Raw genomic sequence first — 20,053 nt, 5'->3', positions numbered from 1 at the left:
ATTTTTTGAACATATTGTGCCGCCAAAAGTTAAGCCCACGTTTTTTTATGCGCATAGAAAAATGTTCATTTTTAGTGGTATTTGAAAGCCAAAAAGCCAAAAATCTCCGTGGATATACAATTCATCCAAACCAAAACAGATACCGCCTAGTCTATTTCTTCACTTTCACTTTCATCACATTGACGTGTTTCATACTCGTCCAATGGAGTTTGTACAAGTTTTTTCCACTGGTGTGCTAAACTTGTTAATTCATCTCTTAGTTTTTGAGGAGTTATTTCTGGTTCATATATGACCAATTTCTCACACAGTTTGTTAAAAATTGAAGCTTTCAAGCCTCAGATCACATGTAATTGTCGACCAAGGTGAAGTCGACATTTCCTATTTTACTGCCCTAGGTTAATATATATATTTTTTTCATTTCTTTCCAAATTTTTTCCTTGATTTTTTTCGAATTTATTGCTCAAAATTTTTTCCAATTTTTGTTTTTCAAATTTTTTTTCAATTTTTTTCATCTTTTCAATTTTTTTTGAAATTTTTATTTCAAAAATATATTTCATCCTTCTACAGCGCGGACCGGCCCAAAATGACCGCGGCCCATCGGGAAACCTCCCGAGTTCCCGCATAGCCAATCCGCCTCTGTACAAACCTATACTTACGTAATTGATTGTATGTAATTGTTTCAAAAGTTATTCACTAGAACATATATTTTTCTTGTTTTTTAGTAACTTTGTAACTGTAAATAGATATTAGAAGTTTTCAGTTTTTACATAAATTAACATCTAGCATTAAATATGTTTTTGGTTAAATGTGATTGAAAACTTTTAAATACAGACTGTCCGCCGAGGTAACAGAGACACTTCGTATATGAATTCTATGACTAAGCAAAAATGATTCTATTCAGTTTTCCCGAATTCCCAACAGTTTTTTAATATCGGGGTTTGAAGTTCGTATGGGTAGTTGCTAAAGAGTAAATTACATTGTAAGTAACGCTAGGTAATATAATAATTAGATGGGATTAGAAAAAAATTGTTGATTGTCAGTTCGTTGTCATCATCGGCAGTTGGCCCATTTTTATTTTTTGCGTCATTTGTGTTAAAATCATGCCTTTACTTTATTCAAATGAAGAATACGAGGACATGATTTTCGTGTATGGATATTGTAACTGTAGTACCACCGCCTCATTTAAGGAATATCAACACTATATCCAAACCGCCACCTTCCAGACAAGCAAACGTTCAATAGAACCTTCACAACTCTTCGATTAACAGGTGCGCTCCCTGAACCGACTTGTGAAAGAGAATTTATGCGAAGAAACAATGCTGCAGAAGTGCTTGAGCTTGTTGAAAATGATCCTTGTACTAGTACAAGAACTTTCCCCCACGGATTTTCCTCAAAGTGTTCGTCATTGTTAATGGTAGAACAATCATCTGGATACTCTTTCAAGAACCCTTTTCTGTGAGGAAGCTACATTTACAAGAGATGGAATCAACAATTTCCACAACGATCATGCGTGGGCAATCGAAAACCCTCATGCTATTCGAGAAACCCATTTTCAGAGAAGATTTTCCGTAAACGTTTGGGCTGGAATAATTAATAATGAATTTATTGGACTACATTTCTTCGACGCAAAGAACAGTGAGATGAGTGGTTTTTTTTTTTGGAAAACGATCTACTTCTACTACTTCAGGACGTTCCTCTTCAAATCAGAAGGATGATGTTCTTTTTACATGATGGTGCGCCCGTCCCATTATGAAAGAGGTGTCATCAATATCCTCAATTAAAAGTACCCAATCGATGGTGGTGCCATTGCTTGGGACCGCGATCTCCGGAGCTCAACCCATTGGACTTTTTCATGTGGGGACATGTGAAGACACTTACATATTCAGTGGGATGCCTAATTGCAAGGACCAAGTCATTGAGAACATTCATATACAGCATTTGAAGAGGTGAAATATAGTGTGGAGAACTACAACTGGAAACGATAGCTTCGACAGAAGATTGCACAGGTCACATTGAGCAGCTTTAATTATTTCTCTGTCATTATTAAAATAAAGTACATTTTTATCTAATTGTAAGCCCTCTAGTCGTAACAATGTAATTTAGTCTTTAGCAACTAACTACCTATACCAACTAGCAACTTCAAATCCCCAATATTTCAAGAACTATTGGGAATTTAGGAAAAGTGAATAGAGTAATTTTTGCTTAAAATTAGTCAAAGAATTCATGCACGAAATATCTCGGATACCCCGGCGGCCACCCTGTATACTTACAAACTAATACACCTCCGTAAAGAAGATAAAAAGGAGCAATTTGAAAATGTGAAAATTGAATGTGGGTCCTGAGGGAAGTTTAACTTTTTAATTCAACGTAAATTTTGATTATTTCATAAAAATCACAGTTTTGTTGTAAAAATAATAAAACTGATTTGTTATTATATTTAATTATTAATAAATTTATGAATTCAATTTTGTGCAAAAAATTATTTCAACATTTGCTCAAGTTGACCTTCTTAGCAATACCTGAAATGATACTCGAACTGTTGTAAAACTTCCTGTTATTTATAACAAACTGCGATTTTCTTGAAAACAATTCAATTTATAATGATAGAAGAAATACAAGGTGCTTTCAAAAGTAAGCTGGACTTTTCAAAAATAGTTACTTCTAGTGAGGAATCTATTGGCAATTACACGCATGATGATGTATTGTCAAAATTTCATAACATTTGGGAGGAATAGAAGCGGAGTTATTGCTTCTGAAGTGACAGTATGTTTGTGTCATCGCGCATCGGTACAAAAATGAGCATCGAACAGAGAGCTAATATTAAGCTTTGTTTGAACTTCGGTAAAACCGAAACGTTTCAATTGATGAACCAAGTTTATGTTGATGATTGGACAGCCATACAAAAAAGAAAGTTTTCATGCGACATATGTTAGCTGTAGCATTTTTACTTCCTGATCACGAATCCGGTGTCAGAATAGAGCTATCACATCACAGGAATTTCCTAACCTCAAAAAACAGGTCAAAAATAGCAAAAATTCACGAAAAAGTGCTGGGAAAAATACAAAAAAAAATATTTCTACATACAGGGTGTCCGCGTTTTTTGTAGCAGGACTTTCACAACTTGTACTAAAAGTCCTTTAAAAAAGAAAAGTTCATGTAAACATATATGTATAGATGCGTCGTTTTCGATTTACGGAGTGTTCCAAGTTTAAAATGAGAATTGATTTTTTATTCGTAAAACGAAAACCCCTTTTTAGACTTTGTTGAAACTTGGCAACTTTGTTTGTATTAATAATACTCATTTTCTCACATAATTTAATTTGTCCTATTTTCTCCAGTGGCGTCACAACAAGATACCAGCTTGATAAAAATAGAAAAAAATATGGTACGCCACTGATTTTTGGTAAGTTTGAAATTTTTCTCAATTTTAGCTATCAAAAATACAACTTTTTTGTTATTTACTTTTTTCCTATCTCGCTTTGTTTAGACAGAAATAAAACTTTTTGTTTCACACAGTTTATTGTAAGATAATAAAAAAAATAAACAACACGGTATGGAAAAACAACTTATTGTATTCGTCATTTCGTTCTACACACAAATTACAGTGACGTATCAAAGACCGCCTAACGTCTCTCAAATGATGTGGAGTTATTCTGAGAGCAGCATTCCGGATTCTTCGTACAAGTTCCTCTTACGAGTTAACAGGCGTAGAGTAAACTGCATCCTTAATAAATCCCCAAACAAAAAATCCAAAGGTGTTAGATCAGGCGATCGCGGAGGCCACCTAACTGGACCTCCACGACCCACCCATCTCTGTGGATACTCTGTATTCAGCCAGTTTCGTACCACCAAAGAGTAATGGGAAGGGCATCCATCTAATTGAAAAAACGAGTCTATTCGTTGTTGAAGAGGAACATCTCGTCTAGCATGTTATCATGCTGGGCAGTTAAAAATTCAAGAAATAATTGACCGCTTAAACTGTTGGGCAGGATGTAAGGTCCCAACAAAAAATCGCCAAACACTCCCATCCAAACGTTTACACTAAATTCTTGTTGGAACCGCATAGGTCGATCAGACGGAGATTTTCATTATCCCAAACGTAGAGATTATGGAAATTTACTACACCACGTCTTGTGAAACAGGACTCATCCGTCCAAATAATTTTATTAAGAAACTGGATTTTCTCTTAACTTATTACGTACCCAATTACAAAAATGTACGCGACGTTGTGCATCTTCAGGTTATAATGCTTGTACGGACTGTAAATGGTACGGATACATACCATTTTGTCTTAAAGTTTTCCATATCTTGGTTTTAGATACATTTAATAGCCTTGATGCCGGCCGAGTACTTAATTGTCGTATTTTTTGCAAACATATTTAAAATTCGTTGCTCTTGTCTCCCACGCCTTTGCCAAATTTACACTGCTCGGAACGGTTTTAAACCTTGGCTTCTAAACTGTTGGTGTATTTTTACAAAAACGTTTGGATGGGGTTGTCTTCAGCTGGGAAACCTTCTGTATTCGCGAGCAGCACCAGCAGAGTTTCCATCGCAAAATCCATACAAATAATGCATGTCTGCACACTCTTCATTACTAAACTGAAAAGGCATTTTTATGAGAAACAGAAATGTATATGATTAAAACCGAAAACCGTCAATCGAAAAAACTTAATTAAAGAACGTCAACAAACGTGAAACCATTGCTACAAAACCTTGGCAACTCAAAAACAGACATATTCACGGCACACTTTGTAACAAGTAAATAAATAAATGAAGCAAATCTCGAACCTATTCATGAAAATGTTTTATTTCTTACTAAATAAAGCGAGATAGGAAAAAAAGTAAATGACAAAAAAGTTGTATTTTTGATAGCTAAATCTGAGAAAAATTTCAAATTTACCAAAAAGCAGTGGCGTACCATATTTTTTTCTATTTTTATCAAGCTAGTATCTTGTTGTGACGCCACTGGAGAAAATAGGACAAATTAAATTATGTGAGAAAATGAGTATTATTATTATTATTATTACAAACAAAGTTGCCAAGTTTCAACAAAGTCTAAAAAGGGGTTTTCGTTTTACGAATAAAAAATCAATTCTCATTTTAAACTTGAACACTCTGNAGGTTAGGAACTTGAAAATTTGTGAAACTATATTTTTTTAAACGACGAATAAGATGCGTGTTGTAATTTCAGCATTGCTCATAGAGGGCGTCACTTACGACCAATTTTACCGAAAATTTAGTTAATAACTTTTTGCCCTGTATGTCTAATACGAAACTTGATTCAAAACCTGAAAGGGCAATATTTTTTCCATTAATTATGTATTCTTGTTTCATTTCGGTATCTCGATCCGTTTTCGAGAAAAATCGTTCAACATTTAAAAGATTTATATGCTATAAAAATGAGGTGAATAAACAGATTATTAGTAAATAATCACAACAATGAGTATATTGTTGTGTATTTCATTTATCATTATTGATTACTGTTTTCTATTAGTTTACTTGTTAAGTATTGCTTTATAGTTTATATTATTTAAAAGAATTAAATTTTGGATTATGTATTGCTGCTAGAGAACATCCAATTAAGAAAAGTAACACGCCAAAGAGCAGTACCTCATAGCGGTGGTGCGAAAATTTGCTTTTTAATAACTTTTCGTTTAAATTATGAGATTTGACAACAATGCATAGCCCAGTTCCCAATTATGCATGCGCTGAGACTAACGTGCGCCGTTGTTTGAAATCACACTAGCTTCTCCAGTGGTAGCGTTATAAATGACTAAAAAAGTGTTAAAAATATTAAGGTTTCACAGCGAAGTTTGAAAAAATAAATGATAAATTGATACGTGTTTCAAAAGGTCGAAGGTAGCCTCCGTATAAATATGACCTCCAATAAAAGTTACACTCTGTAAAGGTGCTTCTGTGACTCCACCAAACAACACAGACAACTGAAAATATGTAGGTTAGGAACTTGAAAACTTGTGAAACTATATTTTTTTAAACGACGAATAAGATGCGTGTTGCAATTTCAGCGTTGCTCATAGAGGACGCCACATACGACCAATTTTATCGAAAATTTAGTTAATAACTTTTTCCCTGTACCTATGTCTAACATGAAATTTGATTCAAAACCTGAAAGAGTACCTAATCATTTTTCCATTAATTAATGCATCGATCCGTTTTTTTAGAAAAATCGGTTTAACGGACACTATGTTTTTATCAAAAGAGTAATTAAAAGCGAAACAAACCAAACTGCGTCTAGTAGGCTGTTTCTCATAAAACAAAATAATATCATCTCTGCCATAGAACCCGGCAAATAATGACAACGCTGTAAAATGAATTATTATTTTTTGTGTTTTTACTTGTAGTAATAATAATTATTTGTGATAAAATTTTGAAAATGCTGCGTTACAATGAGTTTTTGAATAATGAAATGAGAGGTATGATCTGTATCTTTACGCAAGAAAATTTCAATGATATTGCCTCAGCTAGAAGATATTCTGAATTATATCCCAACCGAAGACAACCAAATCAAAAACTATTTTGAAATTTGTACAATCGCTTAGGCGAAACATGATCTTTCCATCCGAAATGTAGTAACAGCGCTTTCGGTTGAGCAGGAAGAGGAAGTTTTGGTTAGAGTGACCGAAAATCCAGGTATAAGTACTAGTCTTTTACGTACTGCTAAACTATCAACTTTTGGATAAGGCACGTTTGCACCAATGGTCACCATTTCACGTTTAGTATCTTCATCTTTCGGATTTCTCATTGTTAATGAATCACCCTGTACATTTTTTCTACAATATGTAATGGCATATCAAATGATAGACAAACTTAATACTACGTAGATGATGTTTTCGAAACATTGTCACCGTTAATGTACAGTGTCCACAATTTTTTTATTTTAGTTTCTCGACAGATTTCTATGAATATGTTAATATCTATACTTACCTATTCTTACTAAATAGTTGTAATGAGAAGAAACAAAAATACGGTCAAATAGACATGTTATTGGAGCAAAATACATAAATTTTGCTTTTCTTTAATACAAAAATTGAGAAGTGGATTAAAAACTTTGAATTATTCTAAGGACTGAAACAGCTACGGCACAGTTCTGGCTTGCAGTTACTTTGCTCTATTCCGAACAGTAATCTCGGTGTATGAGGGATCGTTTGATTTATTGATTTAAACAGTATGCGCGTGCCGCGGACAACACTTACAGCAGTTTTACAAAACGCTTTAAAATTATAGGTGCAGCTTTCCTCGCATTGCCTGAAAAATTAATTAAAAGCTTATAGAGATAAACAAAATTGGCACGTGGACGTCTTTTGTTGAGAAAACTACAAGAAATTTTTGTAGTTACACTTACTTATTCGAATTTTCATCCGATTGCCCAGTATTTTTATAGAAAAAAGTTATTCTTTATTCAGTTTCTATGAGATGTGTCAATACTTTACACGTCGTGTTTCGAACACAGGAGCGAAATTGTTATGTTACAGGATTACAACGTATCAAACCATTCATTGAAGGGTTTCCCCCTCACTCTAATATAAGGGAAGCCGCTCAGGGGTTAGAGAATGTATTGAACGTATCTAACAGTGAACAATCTCTACATGTTGATTTAGATAGATCCAGTCCTTAACTTTCTAAACTTAGAATATGAATTAATAATATTAAGCTAATCCAGATAAATTCAAATACATTCTTTTTTAATCCTATCAAATGAAGTTAAACAATATTCTTCAATATCAAATATGTATATATGCAAAACATATCTAACTTCATAGATAAGATTCTTTAACTGAAGATTTTGCGAGAAACAACTTTATGGGCTATATGCCCCAACTAGCATTGGATTATACCAGCAATGTCCAGTAAATAGATAGTAATTAATAATTATTTAAATAGAAATATAATTAATTCAAAAATATACACCTGACATATTGAACTATATCTTTCAAAGAAATAAATTTTATTTTTCTTGCTCTAACACCTTTGACAAAGACTAGAGTCCTTCCAAATGGAATTAATAAATACTAAGAGAATTAAATTGTGTATAAAACATAAAACTTTTAGAAAAAGTTAAATTTTAAAACGGCAGTGTAAGAATATGATTACCAGAATATGAATTGTTTCTTTCTCAACCCACATTTCCTCACTTACTCGCCTGTGTTGTTTGGTGGACTCACAGAAGCACCTTTACAGAGTGTAACTTTTATTGAAGGTCATATTTATACGGAGGCTACCTTCGACCTTTTGAAACACGTATCAATTTATCATTTATTTTTTCAAACTTCGCTGTGAAAACTTAATTTTTTTAACACTTTTTTAGTAATTTATAACGCTACCACTGGAGAAGCTAGTGTGATTTCAAACAACGGCGCACGTTAGTCTCAGCGCATGCATAATTGGGAACTGGGCTATACATTGTTGTCAAATCTCATAATTTAACCGAAAAGTTATTAAAAAGCAAATTTTCGCACCACCGCTATGAGGTACTGCTCTTTGGCGTGTTACTTTTCTTAATTGGATGTTCTCTAGCAGCAATACATAATCCAAAATTTAATTCTTTTAAATAATATAAACTATGAAGCAATACTTAACAAGTAAACTAATAGAAAACAGTAATCAATAATGATAAATGAAATACACAACAATATACTCATGTTGTGATTATTTACTAATAATCTGTTTATTCACCTCATTTTTATAGCATATAAATCTTTTAAATGTTGAACGATTTTTCTCGAAAACGGATCGAGATACCGAAATGAAACAAGAATACATAATTAATGGAAAAAATATTGCTCTTTCAGGTTTTGAATCAAGTTTCGTATTAGACATACAGGGCAAAAAGTTATTAACTAAATTTTCGGTAAAATTGGTCGTAAGTGACGCCCTCTATGAGCAATGCTGAAATTGCAACACGCATCTTATTCGTCGTTTAAAAAAATATAGTTTCACAAGTTTTCAAGTTCCTAACCTACATATTTTCAAAATAATCGCAAAAAAACGATTTAAAATTTTAACTTTCAACACCCTATATTTCCTAAACTATCAACTTTCGGATAAGGTATGTTTGCGTCAATGGTCACCATTTCACCTGTAGTATCTTCAGCTTTCGATTTTCCCATTGTTAATGAATCACCCTGTATATAAAATGGAAAACTAAAATAAAAATGTAACAGACCGGTACAGTGGCGACATATTCGACCATTTCCGTTTCGCCGAATTAACATGGCAGTTGGTTTTTAGTGTGTTTCCATCCCGTCACATCATACCAGGTGTGGAGTCAATTAGCGGTAGCCGATATTTAAAACAAAGAAATGACATGTCAACAGAGCAGGGCAGGCTAACCTCCGTTGCCTCCCTTCGTAAGCGTCCCGATCAGGGTCGGATTCTGCTTAAATTCAGACTGTTTATTGTTTAATTTTGTTGCTGTTTTATTTTGGATAAATTTAATATGTCCAGCACCGATTTACTACTGAAGTAGCTGAATAAGAAAAAAGTGTGGAAACATACCATATTTCTTTACATACGCGTACGTAGTGACAGTGGTATAGTTCAGCTAAACCAGGTTAATCTCAGAGGTCATTGATACTAAGATTCACTAATTAAACACATAATTGTTTGTACTTGAAACGATTAAAAAATATATACATATTTCATATCAATTAGATTAGTATTTTCATTTATTATTTGTTATGTTAGTTTTTTAACAGCAAGAATAATTATTTTATAACAGTTTTATTTACAGTAATTAGTAAGGTATCTACATACCAATATTGATTAATACGTAAGTAACAGAGTACGTGGACATTTTTAATTTTAAAAACATTTTTTTTAATGTCCGGCGCTTCGTTCATATTGACAAATGTGGTGACTAAAATAACACGTCGTTGTCATGGAAAATCTGTTTTTACTAAATTATTTTGCATTAATTTCGCTGTCTAACTGTTAATTAATAAAAAAAGGTTATTTACATTTCTACGGACCAATATTAGTTAATGTTTAATAAATCATCTAAAAATTTTTTATAAATAATGTTTTTTTTTAATTTTCGGTGATAACAAAAATATATGGTGACTTTAAAACAACACGTCGCTAAGTTGTACAAAAAGAGTCTCTTTTACCAAATTATTTTCCATAACTCCGCACAATGTAGGTTGATTTAAAAACAATTGGCAATGCTGATATTGTACTATTACGTCTCCCAGTGGTGGCGTACACAAAAATTAAGGTGCATTTTAAAAAACTAGCTACAACTAAACTATTTATTTGATTAAAAAAAATAATTTCAAATTCGTATTCAGAGGAACACGTACTATTACTCCTGAAAAACTGACCCCCCACTTAAAGTTACCACCCTGTATTATTCCCCTAATGGATTATTTTTATAATTCTAATTCAAAATAACTTTTTTTATAATAAATATTATAGTTTTTTCTTTTAAAAAATCGCCCACTTGTTTCCCGCTCGCTCTTCAGTCTATGGCTAAGCATGTTCCCGATCTTTCTGACACGCCCGAAATTTGAAATGACTGATAATTGCCTTCTAGTTTATAAAAATAGTGAGTGAAATGGATGAACCTAACTTTTTGAGTCACCCTGTACAATTAACATCATCGATAATTTTATCAATGCCATTAATGTAGTCTGAGCTAACAAACTATTGCATTATCGTGACATCATTATTCTCATTTCATAACCAAAACCTATGCAAATTCCACTTAAAGTTTTAGTAATGAATTCTCCGCAATATAACAATGTAGGTATCGTGAAGTATTAGACCTATTATTTTAGTAGTCTGTATTATACTAAGGATGTTGTAATTTTATATGTACCCAATCACTAGCTATAGGGACGTATAATTTTATTCTTAGTCATAAAGCAGTTAGGTATTTAAATTTTTCAATTTCTTCACATTAACTTCCAAATTTGTGTATTCATCAAACCATTAAATTAACTATTAAAGCTATTTATGGAAAGCTGTACAGCTTCGTTCATGTAAGAGTAATAATTTTAAAATCATTTTAATAAAGTACAGAGTGTAATAATACTACTAATATTAGATCTTAATGTGCACGAAATTATATATTTGTTTAGAAATGGTCGAAACAGTGGCCAAATATAAATACTTCAGTGATACAGCAGTTGAAAACTTGGCTGAACGATATCCCCATTCAGTCATAATACAGCATTTGAAAATGAAATAAAGCATAAATATTTATGTTCGCTGGCAAAATTTATTTGATTTATTAACTGGCAACCGTTAAGCTGTTAGTCAAAGCAACAGAATAATAATTCATGAATTTAAGTGTATAATTGTGTTTTCAATTGCAGATTCATAAATCCAGAAATAAATTTACCGGATAACAATACCAGAATACACTAAAACCAGAGGCACTGCGATTTAGTAGCCACAAGCGGCCATTGTTGTGGGCATACATTAAATAGAATAGATTTTTGCATGTAAAATTTATTTCTCGTTATTTGAATCATATGCTATGTCAGATTCCACTTACTTCGAAATTATGGGGACAAAATTGTGGGTTTTTTCATTATTTATTTGGGTATTTTGACACCAGTAAAGAAAAATGAAAAAATTAATAAAATAAATCCTCGAATAAATCTTTACGCCAAAAGGATGAGTCAGATGTTATTTTTTTATGGAAATAATTTTGCCTAACCAAAAATCTTGCACTGCAAAAGCAGACATAACAAATAAAATATTTCTCAACCACAAGTTTCAAAATTCAATCGCTTTTCGTTTTCAGAATGGGTAATGACAAATCGTTTTAAAATTTTAATTATCTTCAGACAATATCAGTTTTGGCAATCTTGTAACCTTTTTATTACAAAAAATACATATAAATATTCCAAAACATTTCAGTATCTACACCTTATGTCAAAATCATATACAAGATAGGCAACTTTCTTCTATTGCTTATTCACAAATTTAAAGCAGTATTACGAAAACTTGTATAGCGGTTTAAAGTTCATATATATGTAGATTTTATTGATGAAATTTTGTAAAAATAAGTTTTTGGGCAATTTTGTAACTATAAATAATAGAAACTCTAAGTTTTTAGGTAATAGTCAATTTTTTTTATAAACGAATGTATGCGGAAGTCCCATGATTTCTTTGGATTAGCCTGCAATCATTATGATTGTTTTAAAACGTTTGTAAACAATTTTTTTAAATGGAAACCCATCTTTGTTTTAGTTTTGAATTCAACGTAAATTTCTTTATTTTCAATTTTTTCAAATTCCAGTTGTACTTACCAGGTGCTGCCACTAGATGCCATGATGCTTAAAAGTAAATTTGCTACTATGTACTACCATTTTTATGGCGTCTACCTGTAGCATCTATGTCGTATTGTTGTTAGTTGACTGTAATTAAGAACAAGTTTATGATATTAACATTCCTATTTCCGTTATTTTATCCTTACTGAAACATATTTAATTATCACTGCACAACAAGAATCATGGAAACTATTACTATATATATACCGAAAAGCTTAAATGGGCAAAGTTGTGTAGAATTTAATAGTTAATTCAATAAACCACTGAGAAAGCAATTCAATTCCCATTCAAATGAATGGTTTTTATTCGGGAAACATATAAAATCTCTTTTTAAAAAGCTGTAACTCCGTTATTTGCAGTTTTATTGAAGCAATTCTTGAACTTCTCTTTAAATATCGTGTAATTCGTTTGATATTGCAATAGCAATTATTTCTCTTTAAATAAACTGAATATACAGGGTCGCTGATATGTATGGAAACGGTCGATTGTCTCCTAAAGTGAGATAGCTATCGAAAAATCATAGGATATAAACGGTTGGAATGATTTCCGGGTTGGTTGCCACGTCGTCGATTTACAGCTCTTGATGTTTCGAGAGACATATCGCTGTCTTGTTCAGAAGTTACTCTGAAATTGGAGAAGTACTAATCTTGTCACTATTTATATTGGATGTAGTCACTGATCCATGATGTTCCGGTGAGTGACCTCATACGCGTTGTTGACGTTTCAGTGGGTTGCTTTCACGGATGACTCTCTTCCATATACCTGGCAGATCCACGTCACCGTCCCTGGAAACGCTGCCGCCACCTTCTTTACAGTGCTGAATACTGTGTTTCTTCAAAAGATGCCCGATTTCAAAGACCTGCAACAACGATCAGCTCCAGGACCCCGGTGCCGGTGTGTACATAGGACAAACAGGAAGGCACATCAACACGAGGCTAAAGGAACACAAAAGTCGCCTCAAAAATAACAACTGGGAAAAATCGGCACTAGCAGAGCATAGGGCGGACAAGGGACACACAGTGGATCTGAGTGAAGTCAACATGGTGGTGAGAGAGAAGATTTTGGCCCCGACTATACAGAGAAGCATTAGAAATTTATAAAAATTCGAACAATTTCAACAAGGATGGTGGCGTCGATCTGCGAGAGTCGTCCATCATCATCATAATGGATCAGTGACCACATTAAATATAAATAGTGACAAGATGAGTAGATCTCCAGTTTCAGAGTAACTTCTGAAGAAGAGAGCGATATATCTCTCGAAACGTCAAGAGCTGTAAATCGATGACGTGGCAACCAGCCTGGAAATCATTCAACCAGCCTACAAACAAAAATAAGTTTTAGGGTTTTTTTAAAATCTATTACAATAAAGAGAAATTAAGAATACAGGATCAGTCAAAAAATTACGACAAAACAAAGTTGCTTTTTCTGTAATGGAACCCCTTGTATATTATTCCACATTTCAATATTTCTCGAAATTCTAAACAAAATTCGTATAGCACATCATGTACCTAAACTTCACCGTTCTTGAGATATCGAACTTTGAAAATAATTTTCTTATAAATTATACAAAAATATTTTAGTCTCGATTTTAGTCCATTAAGTTTGTAGTCCATCAAGTTACCTTTGAAAGTTCCTAGCTCCATAACAACCCCGCGTCGTTTTTTTGTCTAATAGTGATTATCTTGACAACACATGTCAAAAATACAGGGTGGGGCAGAATGAGCTCCCTAGTTTCAAAAAATCGCTGAAGGGTCCTCAGACCGAATAGAGGAGTGGGGCTGGTGCCGTTAGGTGGAGGGAACAATGCCGTTTTCACTTTTCAGTAGTCACCATGCTTTGTTGTGGAGACGTTCTTCAAAAACGGCGAAAGCGTTGTGGCGACGCAGAGGGCTTTTCGGGTCCGCTTTGGATTGAATCGTCACGACATCGACAGTGTTCCTGATCCTAAAACCAGGAAATGGATCCGTGATGTAAGGGCGACAGGATCTGCAGTTTCTATGAAACCAGTTGGGCGACCTAAAAGTTTGCGAACACCCGAAAACATCACGGCACTAAGAGCGTTGATTGAACATTCTCCAACGCGATCTGCGCGGAAACATGCTGCTGCGCTTCGAATGTCGTCCAGAAGTGTAAGGCGGATCTTACACTCAGATCTTCACCTGCACCCCTACAAGTTGGTGTTAGCACAGGAATTGAGCCCACAAGACTTTGTGAGACGTAGAGATGCTTGCGATGCAATCCTGACTGCTGTACCCCCCGGTAATGTTGTATGAACTAGCGACGAAGCGCATTTTCATCTCAATGGCACAGTAAACAAACAAAACTTTCGTAACTGGGCATCTGAAAACCCCCGTCGACTGCATGAAAGACCTCTTCACAGCCCCAAAGTAACAGTTTGGTGTGCTGTGTCCTCTATAGGTATTATTGGGCCTTATTTATTTAACTCAGAAGGATTGACTGTTACTGTGAATTCGGCACGCTATTGTGACATGTTGGAGAACATTTTGCGTCCCAAAATGGAAGAGTATGGCGAGGAACACGCCACAGAAGCCTTCTGGTTTCAACAAGATGGAGCCACGGCCCATACTGCCCGTCGTTCACGCGAAATTTTGCAAGAGCTCTTTCCTGGTCATCTGATCTCTGTGCGGGGGGATTTTCATTGGCCCCGCAGAAGGCCATTGAGGTCGTCATCGTTGGAATTTCGAAAGATATGCTGGGAAGAGTTACCGAAAACTTCTTCGAAAGGCTCAATATGTGCATTTCTCGCCAAAGCCGCCACTTGAACAATATCATTTTCAAAAAATAATGAAAAACAAAACGGCATTATATGTACTTTTGAGCAATACAAACTTTTTTTATGTATCCCGAACCGTTCTCTTACAATTAACCCTTAAAATCAGGGGCCTCATTCTGCCCCACCCTGTACATTGAAACGGTTGATTTAGAAATACGTTCCCGATCGGGATGCAAATCATGAAAAGTATCCACTACTCCGTCACTGCTCCGACTTCTATCACCATATCCTACGATCATTAAAACTTCAATACGCTGTCTCACGGGTAAAAATTTGTAATGGTGCATCATCCCTTATCAACCCTTTATAATGCTTTACTTGACTCCCTGTCGATTAATGCTCTTGGTACACTCACGCCGTGTACGAAATTTGGTTTTTCTAAGTTCAAGTATAACTGAGATTTTTTCGAAATTTGAAACCCCACTTTCAAAGCTGTAACTCTTTCTTTGGAATTAATCCACTTTTTTTTTTTTTTTGGCTAGTTAGCTTTTCAGTGGGGGCGTGGGTTCTTACAACAAAAATAAACAAATTAACAAAACACAAGAAAATTAAACAGATTTTAGGGCGCCAAGTGATTTCAGTAATTTCTAAGTACCCTCAATCGAAAACTTACTTTGAGAACTATAATGAGGAAACCACTAAACATTCAATATAGATTTATTATAATATGATTTGAATATTTGTACAGGGTACTTTAAATTTAAATGTATATGGACACTAGTATAGGAAGACAAAACATATAATTATATAAATACACATCTAAAAAAAAAATATGCCAAAGGANATGACATTTAGTAAAGCACGTACGCCTGAACATTATGTTTATACAATGAATAACAATATTTTGTCTAGAATTTATGACTTTAAAGATCTAGGAATTAACTTTCAACCTAATTTGAGTTTTAAAAACCATGTGAATGAATTAACTAATGCTTCATATAAACTTTTGGGTTTCATTAAAAGAGTAACAGTTGATTTTAAAAATATTAATTCTATTTTATATTTATTTAATACTCTTATTCGTAGTCGTTTAGAATATGGATCTATTATTTGGGACCCTTCAAAACAGTATCTTAGGGATGCTCTTGAAAAAATCCAAAACAAATTTATAAAGTATCTTTATTACAAAAAATATCATATTAGTCCCGGATTTGCTTCCTATGAGCCATTGCGAAAACAGTTTAAGATCTGTAAGTTAGAAAATAGAAGAATTGCCCGAAAATTAACATTTTTACATAAAGTGCTGAATGGAGGTTATGACGCTCCTTATCTATTGTCACAGATAAATTTAAATATACCTGACCACCGTATACGTCCAACACAATTAATTTTTTATGTCAGTTCTAGTACTCTTATTAGTGATATGTGTAATATTTTCAATAGACACAGACATAGAATATCTATAGACATTTTTGATACTACATTAATAACATTTAATAGAGTTATCCGTAATATAGATTTTACTTGAAATTGATTGTCCTGGTTCTATTTGCCCGGCTGCTCCCTTGCTGCAGTTTATTTTGAATTTTATTTTGTATTTTAATTAGGTAAGTTAGATAGGTATGTGCATGTTTATACATTTCTTTTTCTTTTTCCTAGAAACATGTAATTAGGTTGTTTCTAACCTGTTTGTTTCTAATATTAAAATAAAATAAAAAAAAATCAGAGGCCTCACTCTGCCCCACCCTGTACATTGAAACGGTTGATTTAGAAATACGTTCCCGATCGAGATGCAAATCATGAAAAGTATCACCATATCCTACGATCATTAAAACTTCAATACGCTCTGTCTCACGGGTAAAAATTTGTAATGGTGCATCATCCCTTATCAACCCTTTATAATGCTTCACTTGACTTCCTGTCGATTAATGCTCTTGGTACACTCACGCCGTGTACGAAATTTGGTTTTTCTAAATTCAAGTATAACTGAGATTTTTTCGAAATTTGAAACTCCACTTTCAAAGCTGTAACCCTTTCTTTGGAATTAATCCTCTTTTTTTTTGGCTAGTTAGATTTTCAGTGGGGGCGTGGGTTCTTACAACAAAAATAAACAAATTAACAAAACACAAGAAAATTAAACAGATTTTAGGGCGCCAAGTGATTTCAGTAATTTCTAAGTACCCTCAATCGAAAACTTACTTTGAGAACTATAATGAGGAAACCACTAAACATTCAATATAGATTTATTATAATATGATTTGAATATTTGTACAGGGTACTTTAAATTTAAATGTATATGGACACTAGTATAGGAAGACAAAACATATAATTATATAAATACACATCTAAAAAAAATATATGCCAAAGGACCCTTGCAAAATTGTAACCGACAACTGTTTCAAGTATGGTCGGGTAATGGAAATTCTTATGCTAAATAATCTTAAACTAATTTTATTTACAAAGGTGCCAACACTTATGGCTAATATTGATCTATCGAATCGGTGGAAAAGGAAAAAGGTTGAGTCTTCGAAACTATTAAATGCTTGGTACTTCGCCTTAAGATGTAACAGGACACGCGATGAGGTGGTACCTTTTCTGCGGGACGAGGGATGGTCGCTGGCCAACTGGAATAGTGGATTGTATTTAAATCTGCAGCGGTTTCTTTTCCGACCGATGACAAAACTCTGGCGTACAAAACTCTGGCTTATAGAACTCGCTGGGGGATTCCTCCAAAAAAAATTATCGTAGGATAAAAACTACTACCTCCCAGGTAAAACGTCTAAAAGTGTAGATAAAAACAAATAAATAACGTTGTTCTGTAATGAGTTAGGACTTGAATTATATTTTTATAGAAATTTTGTGCACGCTTACCTCCAATGCCGAATTCCCTAACAATGGAGACGTATCAGACAATTTACAAGAAAATCTGGCACGCTCTTCAACTAAAACTTACTGAAACTAAACAGCGATGCCTTTTATTGCGAATCGTGGTTTTAATCCGTGCAAATCACGTAATAATTAGCAATAGTAATTATTTTGCCGACACCCACGACAGCTAACCATTTTACAAAACTCGAACAAAAACTCCACGAGAAACGCTCTTTACTCTACGCGAAGCGACGTTTTTCGGCAACCGATAGTGTTATCTTCCTCTTTTTTAAAAATTTAAATACAAATACCTTTCCACTCTCCCATAGATGTCCCTTAGTGTCCGAAAATATTATTTATATATTTAAAAGCGCTTATTATATCAATGATATATACCAAATAAAATAAAAAGAAAGCCTATAACTTCTTTAAGGTGCAGCTTAGTATAAAGATAAGTTGAGTTAATTCACCATATTTTGGGTTTCTCTACATACCCCTGCTCTGTGTCGGTTTTTATGCGAAACACCCTGTACATATAAACCAACGTCCTAGGTCAACTCCCATTACAATTTTTCGAAAGGTTCAAAATTTTTGTTAACGATAGTCAGTTGTTCTTATGGACGCTAGTTTCAATTTTCATTCAAGAGAACGCTTACAACATTTTTCTCAACCAACCAACTTTGTACTTCCCACCGATTTCTAAGTGAATCAGGCTGTAGACGGTCGTCTTTAATTTTTTTTATTTATCGATTCTTTTTCTTTCTTTGCAGACTTCGCCGGAGGATTGAGTCGTATCGGAGAAGACAAAACGACTCTATGCCGCGCTTCGATCAGTCCTTCACAGGTCTGTGCGAACAGAACCTACAGGACACCCTGCAGCTGAAACAGCGCTACTTGGACGCCAAGGCCAAGCGGGTGCCCAAGAGCAAAGATAAGAAGCAGCAGGACTCCATTCAGAGCAGCGTGCACGTGGTGAGTTGTTTTGCATTATTAAGTCGTTTTGTTCGCCTTTTGTTACCGTTGCGGCGAACATTTGTGTTAGTTCCATTCGAGGTCCCATTACTGATCAGAGTTATAGATACGTCAGAATAATTTCTACTTCGTTCCTATTACTGGAACTAACGTGGGATTTTTCATTGAACAGACTGTAGAAAGACAACTTTTCGTGGTATTCAATACTAAAATTGGTAATCTTGAAAGAGTCAGGGAATTAAATACTGTACAAAGTAACGAGTATTGTTTTTAATATAAACAGTACCAGTGGCTTGCTTTTTAATTGGTTTGGAAAAATACATATTTGAAGTTATTTTCTGCCTCGGTGTAAGATTTGTTTTACCACTTTGTTTTTTATTTCATTAAGTTTTAAAACATATATTAATTTTATAATAATTTTCTTTTCCATTTTTTCTGTACAAAACGGTATCTCAAATTTTGCTGATAAAATGTTATTGGACAATGGGGTCATTCAGTAAATTTCCAAAGACGTTTTTATGTGTACACTAAGTATTGCTCATGATTAGGCGATCCTGAAAATTTCAACGCAATCCGTTGAGCAGTTTTCAAACTATATGATTTTTAAAATGCGAATATTTGTCTCAGCCGTGGCAATGCAATGACGTCACCGCATGGGTCGGTCAGTCGGCTTGGCTCTATTTCCAGATGAGTTTCTGGATCTACAGAATGTTTTGGCGTTTGTGCGTATTAAATTTAAAAAATAGAAGCAAATTCCGTAAAAGCAGATTCTTCTAATTTGCCAGAAGTAGATTTGTTAATGGTTATGGATTTTTTTAATAAAAACCACGACTTTATCAGTGCTGAGATGAGAGGAGTGAAAATGCAAAGGTTACATTTCAATAACGTGTAAAACTTCTTTAAAGTACGTTTGTAACGAAAGTTTTGATGTTTTTGTACAATAAGAATAATAAATAAGAATAAGGATTTTGCATTTAATTGGACGAAACCATTTATGTCATAGGTTTCAAATATTTACCTAATCAAATACAAAATTCTATTTTTATTCCCATGGAAACTACATAAAACCTTATAAATATATTAATAATATAATATTTATTATGTATTTTTATATAAATATTTAGTACCTATAGGTATTTGTATAATATTCACAAAAAAATCAACAATGGAAAACACAAGG

General features: G+C 33.7%; 1 protein-coding gene across 1 annotated transcript in view; it reads left to right on the top strand.

Annotated features, from left to right (window-relative positions):
- The window catches only part of LOC108912441 (neurogenic protein mastermind), a gene marked incomplete at its 3' end in the record, with an annotated part of 200,995 nt that overhangs the window by 11,281 nt on the left and 169,661 nt on the right, over positions 1-20,053 (top strand). The window contains exon 2 of the mRNA XM_023455527.1: positions 18,672-18,873. Coding sequence (XP_023311295.1) covers positions 18,718-18,873 — 156 coding nt within the window. The remainder of the gene's footprint in view (positions 1-18,671; positions 18,874-20,053) is intronic.

Source organism: Anoplophora glabripennis, unplaced genomic scaffold, assembly GCF_000390285.2.
Source record: "Anoplophora glabripennis isolate ALB-LARVAE unplaced genomic scaffold, Agla_2.0 scaffold625, whole genome shotgun sequence".
Lineage (NCBI taxonomy): Eukaryota > Metazoa > Arthropoda > Insecta > Coleoptera > Cerambycidae > Anoplophora > Anoplophora glabripennis.
Note: the sequence above shows the minus strand (reverse complement) of the source record. Positions and strands in the feature narration are given on the sequence as shown.